General features: G+C 49.1%; 1 protein-coding gene and 1 pseudogene across 1 annotated transcript in view; one reads left to right on the plus strand and one right to left on the minus strand.

Moving 5' to 3' along the window:
- Positions 1-10,238, plus strand: part of ASB18 (ankyrin repeat and SOCS box containing 18) — a 71,692-nt gene that overhangs the window by 38,977 nt on the left and 22,477 nt on the right. Inside the window, 5 exon segments of the mRNA XM_011929651.1 lie at positions 864-998; positions 1,538-1,610; positions 3,466-3,487; positions 5,200-5,277; positions 8,832-8,908. Coding sequence (XP_011785041.1) covers positions 864-998; positions 1,538-1,610; positions 3,466-3,487; positions 5,200-5,277; positions 8,832-8,908 — 385 coding nt within the window.
- Positions 858-1,775, minus strand: LOC105502923 (annotated as a pseudogene).

Raw genomic sequence — 10,238 nt, forward strand, 5'->3', positions numbered from 1 at the left:
TACGACTCAGCAATTTAAAAAAAGAATGAATTACTCCATGCTTGCAACACTATGGATGAATGTGAACAGCATGATGCTGAGCAAAAGAAGCCAGATACAAAACAGTGGAAAATTTTAGAAATGCAAAACTAACCCACTGTGAGAAAAATCAGCACAGTGGTTGCCTATGGGGGTTATGACTGACTGGTGGTAAATACAAGAGAAATTCCTGGCAAAATGGAAATATTCTACATCTTCATGGAGGTATTGGTTACATAGGTATAGTCCTTTGTTGAAATTACTTCAACTGTGCTCTTAAGACTTGTGCATTTCTGTGTGTGTACCTCACAAAAGATATTGTATTAAAATATATATATGTACCTACATGCATACAACGTTTCTCTCATCCAGTTTAAAGCTCCCCCCGGCCGGGCGCGGTGGCTCAAGCCTGTAATCCCAGCACTTTGGGAGGCCGAGGTGGGCGGATCACGAGGTCAGGAGATCCAGACCATCCTGGCTAACACAGTGAAACCCCGTCTCTACTAAAAAATACAAAAAACTAGCCAGGCGAGGTGGCGGGCGCCTGTAGTCCCAGCTACTCGGGAGGCTGAGGCAGGAGAATGGTGTGAACCCGGGAGGCGGAGCTTGCAGTGAGCCGAGATCCGGCCACTGCACTCCAGCCTGGGCGACAGAGCGAGACTACGTCTCAAAAAAAAAAAAAATCATAAAAATAAAAGCTCCCCCCACCTCACCCCATCCCTGTCTAAGAAGCTAGTAGAGTCTTTCCTTTTCCATTTCCTCCGTTTCTTTTTTTTTTTTTTTAGAGATTTGAAGTGATTTTACCTTTACTTCCTTCACTTTAAGCCAATCATGAAATTTCACAGTGATTTCTGGGGTGGGGGCAGAAGGAAGGTGGTGTTAAGAATCATCGGGGCTGTGGCCCAGTCAGCCCGCAGAGGTGCAGGCAGGGTGGGCCCTTACTGGGCCACCTGGAGGAGCACGGACTGCCCCGCCAGCAGGTAGGTAATGTTCCCAGAACGTGAGAACTGGTATGCGATGTCCTCCGCGGCTTCCAGCTTGCGCAGCTCGATCAGGCCATCCCCTGCAGTGGCCAGTGAGTTGGCAATCAGCTCAGCCGCCTTGGAGTCACCCTCAGCAGAGATGATGGCTGACTTTTTCTGCTGCTCAGCCTTTTCCACCACAAATCTGGCCCTCTCTGCTCCCTGCTGAGCCACCTGTTTGGCTTCCAACGCTTCTGTGAACTCCTTCCCGAAGGTCAGATGTGTCAAGGACACGTCATCCAGGATGAGCCCAAAGGTGGCTGCTCGCTCTGTAAGATCGTAGCTCACCTGCCTGTAGACCAGTTCTCTCTAGGTGATTAGTTCTCCAGCATCAAAGCGAGCCACCACTGACTTGAGGATCTCGGTCGTGATGGATGGCAGCACATGCTCATCATAGTCCTCTCTGATGCTGGTGAAGATGCGAGGAAGCTGGCTAGCGACGGGTCGGAAGAGGATGCGCAGTGTGATGCTGACATTCTGTAAATCTTTGCTACCAGTGATGACTGGCACATTACGTGGTCGAGAAAGGCAGTCAAAGATAATTGGTTTCTGTACCCATGGGACGAGAAAGTGAGTCCCTTCCCCCACCACAATGTCCTGTACTCCACGGAACTAGTCACAGATGACAGCTCTGTACCCAGCATCCACATTATATAAGGCAGAGTTCACCACGCCTCCTGCAACAGCTAAGGCCAGGCCAAACTTGCCAATGGACTCAAACACTTTGGCAGCCATGTTTTCTTCTGCTGGACCCTCTCACACCTGCTTCCACTCTGACCTCCGTTTCCTCCTTTTCTTTCCTCTCTGATGCTACTGCGTCTTCCTCTTCATCTAGTATATTGGGACCAGGGGATGAGGGAAAGACGAAGAAAAGTTACACATGCCTTACTGAGGAAGGGACACCAAAGAAGCTTCCAGAAAGTCAGATGCTGCTTAGTGGGCATGTGAGGTGTATTAGGCCATTCTTGCACTGATATAAAGAAATGCTCGAGCCTGGGAAATTATAAGAAGAAAAGCTTAATTGGCTTACTGTTCTGCAGGCTGTACAGGAAGCATAATGCTGGGATCTACTTCTGGGGAGGCCTCAGGAAGCTTTTTACTCATGGCAGAAGGTAAACGGCAAGCAGGCACACCACACAGTGAAAGCAGGAGCAGGGATGGGAGGTGCCACACACCATTTTTTGGAGACGGAGTCTCGCTCTGTCACCGAGGCTGGAGTGCCGTGGCACCATCTCAGCTCACTGCAACCTCCGCCTCCAGGGCTCAAGTGATTCTCCTGACTCAGCTTCCCAAGTAGCTGGGACTACAAGCATGTGCCACCATGCCCATCTAATTTTTGTATTTTTAGTAGATATAGGGTTTCACCATGTTGGCCAGGCTGGTCTCGAACTCCCCTCAGGTGATCCACCCATCTTGGCCTCCCAAAGTGTTGGGATTACAGGCATGAGCCACCACACCTGGCTGCCACATACTTTTAAACATCCAGATCACCCATGAACTCATTATCATGAGGAAAGCACCAAGGGGATGGTGCTAAACTATTCGTGAGAGATCTACCCCCATGATCCAACCACCTCCCACCAGGCCCCACCTCACCCCCAACATTGGGGATTACATTTCAACATGAGATTTCGGCACTGATAAATATCCAAACTATATCATGGGGCAAACAGTGGAGCTGACTTTACAAATCTTGTTCACGAGATCATTTTTCAGTTTGCCAAGGTTCCATTTACAATGGGGAGAGAATTTGCCCAAAATAACATCATCCACTGCAATCATCCCACACTTCAGAAAAACATATGATGGTTGGCAGCCGTTGCTCCAAGGGAAACCATGATGACAGAAATGGCCAACCAGTTTCTTTCTCAGTCGCCCTCCTACCCTGATGGATTTGTCTATTCATATCAGCCATTTCAATTGCAAACATTTATGCCTGATAGTCTCATAACTTACCATCCCAGGAGAGAGGGAGAGAGAAGAAAATGCAGAACAGAAAGTGGGTAGATGGAAGATCCCCAAAGGAAAGCTTCAGCAGAAGGTCCAGGGAAATAAAGTGGAACTGCTCCTCCATCAAAGTCATGGAGCTGTGGCTTCCCCATCCTTCATCGGAGTCAGCTGGGGCATAGACCCACAGGAGGGAACCTTCCTGCAGCAGCTTCATTAGAAAACATGGCTCTGTTTTCCTCCCAAGGCTCTCTCCCTACCTTGCCCCCATAGGCTGGCACATGCCCAGCACCCACCCTGGGACCCAGCCTTCAACTGCAGCCACACTTCCCCTGGGACGTGTCTCCAGCCCATCTGCCTCCATGTCATCTCTGAGGAGGAAAAGCAGCAGTAACAGTAATTCAATAAGATGAGCTCATAACACCCATTACCCCCACTGAATACACTGTGTAGTGCTCAACCCCCTTCTGTCTGTCAGAAGAGATTCCAGCAGCAGTCACGTAAGGAGAACAGGAGAAGGAGCTCAGGATTGCCCAAAGACTCCGGCGACTTCCGGAAACAGATGCTGTATTAGTCCGTTTTCATGCTGCTGATAAAGACATACCTGAGACTGGGCAATTTACAAAAGAAAGAGGTTTACTGGACTTACTGTCCCATGTGGCTGGGGAGGTGGAAGGTAAAAGGCACGTCTCACATGGCAGCAGCAAGAGACAGAATGAGAGCCAAGCAAAAGGGGTTTCCCCTTATCAAACCAGCAGATCTTGTGAGACTTATTTACTACCAAGAGAACAGTATGAAGGAAACCGCCCCCATGATTCAATTAGCTCCCACCGGGTCCTTCCCACAACACATGGGAATTATGGGAGCATAATTCAAGATGAGATTTGGGGGGGGACACAACCAAACCAAATCAGATATTTAACATTTCCAACAAAATGTTCAGAGAAGCAATGTCCTTTTCCCCACACACACACAAAAGAGGTGATGTTTGAGTCTTGAATGCAGCCTTATTTTTAGCAGTTGTTTGTTGTTGTTGTTGTTGCATTGCTCAGTCAGCATCATCTTTTGGTGGTTGTGGAGTCCTTATATTCACCACTGGATAGCTGGTGGCTGGAGTTCATATCCCAAACAGAACACACTGACTGCAAGGCCACCATCCTCTGCCAGGCCCTGCCCTTGAGACCACTGCTTAAACCTCAAAGACGAACTCCTCACCAAAAATGAGGGAGGACGTCATCTACCATGCCAGTAGCTGGGAGGATTGGGTGAGAACTAGTTACTGTGCCATCCCATAGAAGGCGGTCCATGGGTCGCCTTGCCCTACCTTCAGTGTCCTGTCGGTGAGTCTGTCCAGGAATTCTTGTGGAGTGATAAAAGAAGAAACACTTCTCCTTGCCTCAAAAGGAGCATGGCACATGTTCTCTGCTTACTGAACAAATGAAAAGGTCAGTGATAACTTGTGGAAAATGCCTAGAACAGAACCTGCCTCAGAGAAGGTGCTTAACAAATAAAACCAGTTGGAAGGGGCAGTGGAGGGGTGTGTGACTGACAGTTGGGAAGCCACATGAAGCAATAAGACCTCTGCTTTGCCACTTCCTGGCCACATGGCCTTATGCATGTCACTGGCATTTTAAGCCTCAGTTTCCCCAACTGTAAATTCCACCCACAATGCAAAGTTGTTGCAGGGACTAAAGATAAATAGTTGTTAAAAAAAAAAAAAGACCAAGTACTGGGGAATCCAAAAGACCTTTCAGTTCAGAACCAGGAGGCAGAGAAGCAGCATTTTCAGGGCTTTAAATAAAGAGGGTGATCAGGAGGCAGGCAAGATGAGAGAATGGAAGCCTGGACAGGCTCTGGCTGAGAAGAGGCATCTGGGCAGAGCGTGCAGGGAGCATGGAGGTTTGGCATGCATGTGAGACAGGTGGGAGCAGGTGGGTGAGACAGGTGGGTAAAGGAAGGAGCAAACAGTGGGAGAGCCCAGGCTGAGGCCTTCAGGCCTTGTGCCCTGGGAGGGGACTAGAAAAAGCCAGTGCTTTGGGAAGGTGCTAGAGGGTGGACAGGAGGGTGTGCAGGGAGTGGCCAAAGTCCCACATCCCCCCATCCTGTAGACATGAATTGGAATGACATTGATCCAACAGTCCCTGATGGGTTCATCTCTATTAACTCCTGCCTTTGGGCTTAAGTTACTTTTTCTTTCTGCTGTCAATCCTAGGCCCCTGTAACAGCCTATCATTGTCATCATTGTCGAAGACAAAGATCAGGGACCCAGAGATGAATGTGTTTGTCCAAGGTGCTTCATATCAGAAGCTGCTGAGACAACATGGTGTCTCCTTAATCTTTGCAAGATAAACACAAAGTTGTTCTGACATCCTCAGATGGGAATTCTACCCTTAGATCCCAACAGTGACTGTCCTACCCTGACCCCAGGCCTTTCTGACTTTTGCCTATCAGGATAGCAGGAAACCCACTCACAAAATCTTGCCTTGGAGTAAAAGGCTCAGCCAAGGCTGGGTCCCACACATAGGCCTGCAAAGCTTCAGGGATGCTTTCCCTACTGAGCTATTTCTTCTTCCACTGGTGACGTTGACACAGAGAAGGCAATGAAATGACAAACAGTATGCTTTCCCCACTGGGCCATTTCTTCCACTGGTGACACTGATAGGAGGGATTGAAATGATAGTGTTTCAAGGATGGGCCTGGGTCCTGGGGTCAGGTCTGTTATCACTGAGTAGCTCCCAGCCAGCCCAGCCCTCTCCTCTCCTCACCCTCTCATGGGCATTGCCATACATACGTTCCAAAATGTTGCCTATACCTAAACAGATCAATGGAAATTTCAGGCGTATTCTGGGAACCTGGAAAGCCAAAGGGATATTCTTAGAATCCATGAGCTGTTGCTGGAGCAGGTAGGGAGGGTTTTGTTATTAATAACCTCTGTTGTGGTTCTTGTATCAAACTGCACCTTGACTTATTTTGGAAAACTTGAAAAATACATGCAGGCAAAAAGGAAACAGAAGCTCCCACTAATGCCCATCATCCAGCGATAAACACACATTGCCCTCTAAATTTCTAGGTTTTTTGGCAGGGCACAATGGCTCATGCCTATAATCTCAACACTTTGAGAGGCCAAGGCAGGAAGATCACTTAAGCTCAGGAGCTTCGGAGCAGCCTGGGAAACATAGCAAGACTCCGTCAATACAAAAATAAAACAAAAAAAAATTCAGCTGAGCATGGGGGCACTCGGCTATAGTCCCAGCTACTTGGGAGACTGAGGCGGGAAGACTGCTGGAGCCCAGAAGTTCAAGGCTGCAGTGAGCTGTGATCGTGCCACTGCACTCCAGGCGAGATGATAGAGCAAGATCCTGTCTCTAAAAAAATTAAATTAAAATTAAAATCAATTAAAAACTGAAATGAAAAATTTCTGGTATTCTTTTTTTTTTTTTTTTTGAGATGGAGTCTCACTCTGTCACCCAGGCTGGAGTGCAGTGGTACAATCTCAGCTCACTGCAAGCTCCACCTCCCAGGTTCACACTACTCTCCTGCCTCAGCCTCCCAAGCAGCTGGGACTACAGGCGCCTGCCACAACTCCCAGCTAAGTTTTTGTATTTTTAGTAAAGCTGGGGTTTCACTGTGTTAGCGAGGATGGTCTTGATCTCCCGACCTCGTGATCCGCCTGCCTCGGCCTCCCAAAGTGCTGGAATTACAGGCGTGAGCCACCGCGCCCGGCCAATTTCTGGTATTCTTCATATACTCATAGATATATTTATGCTTTTTCAAAATGGGACTGTACAGTGGTGCTATTTTGTAACCTGATCTGTTCACATATCCACTGCAAATATATTTTCATGCCATTAAATAGGCTCTCACACCTTCATTTTTAATGACTGCCACTGTGTGCAAGCAGAGACATGCTCCAGTCAATTTGTTGTGTTGTTTCTTCCCCATGCTTGTGGTTCTGCAACTTAAACCATTGCCTACTCTAAAAAAGTGCCAAGGTTTAGACAATTAGAAGCTCTTCATTAAAAACGAAAAGGGCATCTGCAGCCCTCCAGAGGGTGGGCCAGTGTCCTCATTCCTCTGAAAGGTATCTGTGTTGCAAATAGCAGCCTGGCCATTAGCCAGCTAGGCTGTGCATGTGGAAAAGCCTGGCCATTAGCCAGCTACAGCTGTGCATGTGGAAAAGGGAACTGGTCGCATTTCCCTGTGGACTTCTTTAGAGAGGTTGAGCTGCTTAAAAAATTTTTTTCTTTAAAAAGAAGAAAATGTTTTATAATTGTTTGCAAGTGCTCACAGGCTCAGTGGCAAAACGAGATGGAACCCTTGATTTCTAACCTCCTGCTGCACTGTTCAAAACTCCTCCCAGAGAAGCAAGTAGGAAGCAAAGTAAAGCACTCTACTGTAAAATTTGCATCCTTAGCCAATCCTGGTCCCAAAGGACTCCACATCAAACTGTACTTGTTTGTAAAGATCTTTCACTCAAGACAGACCGCTTCTCAAGACACTGCTGATGTAGAAACGAGACAATCCAAAGGGAGAATTTAAAATATTGAGAGCCTCTAGGTAAAAATATAAATGGATTTAAGGGCAGCTGGGAAACCCTCTGTAGATGATCTTGTTCAGAGCTCCAGTTAGGTAAATATAGTAGGAAAAGCAGCGGCAAAGAAAAGCTGAAAGGTGTTAATTAATGGAATGTGTTTGTTCAACATGCTTTTAGGGAATACCAACAGTGTGGTAGGCACTGGGAATCAGAGATAAACAAAGCCTCCATTTCTACACCCAAGGAGTTCAAGGTGCCTTTTGACAGAGTCTCGCTCTGTTGTCCCCAGGTTGGAGTTTAGGGGCACAATCTTAGCTCACTCCAACCTCCACCTCCCTGGTTTAAGTGATTCTCCTGCCTCAGCCTCCCGAGTAACTGGGATTACATGCATCCACCACTACGCCCGGCTAATTTTGTGTTTTTAGTAGAGATGGGTTTTCACCATGTTGGCCAGGCTGGTCTCAAACTCCTGACCTCAGGTGATCCACTCACCTCAGCCTCCCAAAGTGCTGGGATTACAGGCATGAGCCACCGTGCCTGGCCCAACAAATATTTGAAATATGAGGTGACCAATGTGGTGCCTGGGCACATAGTGCAAGGCATGTGACAACACAGAGGTGTGACCCCTCTTCCTCTGCCTGGTGGCACAGGAAGGCTTCTAAAAGGAAGGAAAGATGGGACTGTGTGGGCCATCGCATGCAGCGGGGCAATCTGGAAGAAGCAAGCAGCGGGCATGGGGGCATGGCATGGCAGCGTATGCTCTCAGCACCATACCTGGTCAGGTAGAATTGAAGCATGGAGAGGCGGCGCCTCAGGAGGTGAACCCGGTGAGGCCCCCAGGACCTGGATCATGATGTGTACTGGGTCTTGAGGAGAGTAGTGTGGGCTTTGCCCAGCAGGCAGAGGGAGTGGTGGGGTTGTCGGCAGGCACATATTTGCTTCGCACTGGAAAGGTTCCTTCCAGATAGTATGCAGCTTGCTAGATTGCAGCAAGGGGCAAATAAAGAGACTCATAAGCATTCAGAGAAACCACGTGGCCTCAACAAAGGACAGTGACAGTGGGAGTGGAGGGGGGAAGCAGCTCAGGTGATGAGATGGACCCAGCACGGCTCAGTGACCAGTTGAAATGGGGCAGGGAAATAGAAGGGCATGAAAATGGCAAGGAGCAAGTCATCTAGAGCAAGACCCCAAAGAGGCCAAAGAGGACTAACTCTGGGTCAAGATGATCGAGAGGGAGTGCCTTCTTTAGGCATGAGCGAGAGGGAGGCAACAGCAGTTGTCAAAACAGATTCTAATCAGTGTTGAAACAGATGTGTTTGCAGAAGGCAGGCAGGTGACGGAGTTCCTGGGAGCTGCACCTTGAATGAAGCCAGTGCAGACAGCTAAGAGGGAGGAAGGCAGAAAGAGGGCGGAAGCTCCAGGACCAAGGCCAACACCAGGAGCGGCTAGTGAAGAGCAAGGCATGAGGAGGTGGCCTTAACACTGAAAGCTATCAGTTAACTGAGGCCCAGCTGAGACTAAGTCCAGCTCCATGAATGCTACGGGCTCGGCAGACCGGCAGAGAAAAGGAGGGGGCTGAAGAATGGACGCTGGCTTGAAGATCCGGCCATTTGAGTAGGGGATGGCCATGGTCCCCTCCATTCAAGGGAACTGAGGTTGTAGATGAAGAGGTGACCACAGTGCTGCCCAGGAAAGGAACTGAAGGCAGGAAGGGTAGAGAGAAACAAGAAGTCCAGGGCTTCGGTCTCTATAGAGCAAAGATGGCGAGTAGGACCAACAGGCGTTGTGGAGCTAGAGGACCGGGGCTGTAGTCTGAAGTCGGCATGTTTACAGACTTCCAAGGCTGGCGCGGCCTTATCGATGGCAGGTGACTGTGGGAGCAGGTGGCTGAAGTTGGGGGTGGACTTGTGTTTTTCGGTGTCCGTGAAGGACAAGGACCAGCGGAGGGAGGAGGGTCTGTATGAGTGTCTTCCCGCTTCCAGGCTGGAGCACACTTCTCACTAGGCATCTGAGCCTAGGCTGAGCTGTTTAGCGTGCCCCCAGGGGATGGGAGAGGCTCTGAGGAAGCGTTGGTGCCTGGGGTAGAGGACAGTCATGCTCCTGGAGGCAGCAGAAGAAACTCATCTCTGGGGGAGACCACAGGCTCCCATAGGAGTCTAGAAGCTCCTAGAGACCACTGGGGAATTCGGGTGCAGCCAATATCCAGTCTGTTCAAGGAGCACAGGTAGGCTCACAACGGGGCACGTTGTGCTTCCCACCTAATGCTCCCCGAACTGTCAGAGGACAGAGCGGTGCCAGGCTGAGTCAGTGTCCTGAGGGATGGGGAAAGTCCCTTCCTGGTGCAAGGCAAGACTTGCCTCACACCCTCACAAAGCTGAGCGGTTTCCAGAAGGGCTAGATGGGGGCCGAGAAAGAATCTGACCCCCCAGGGCCTCTCCCTAGAACTGTGACTGCCAAACGCTTAACCTCCCGGTATGACAAACAGCCCAGGTAACCAGTGCATGGAGCACTGTCACTTGGACTACTACATCACCCTCCCAGGAAGCTCCAAGCAGTTAAAATATCCTTATAAATTGTAACTCTGCACGTGGATTCTTATGACATGTCCTTGGCTATTTCCACCACTCGGGAACTGGTGTTGCCATAATCTCGCTCTCTTTTTTTTTTTTTTTTTTTCCAGCTTAGTTTGAATTCCCAACGCCTTGTATGGGAGAGCG

The sequence above is a fragment of the Colobus angolensis genome, unplaced genomic scaffold (genome assembly GCF_000951035.1).
Source record: "Colobus angolensis palliatus isolate OR3802 unplaced genomic scaffold, Cang.pa_1.0 Scaffold82, whole genome shotgun sequence".
NCBI lineage: Eukaryota > Metazoa > Chordata > Mammalia > Primates > Cercopithecidae > Colobus > Colobus angolensis.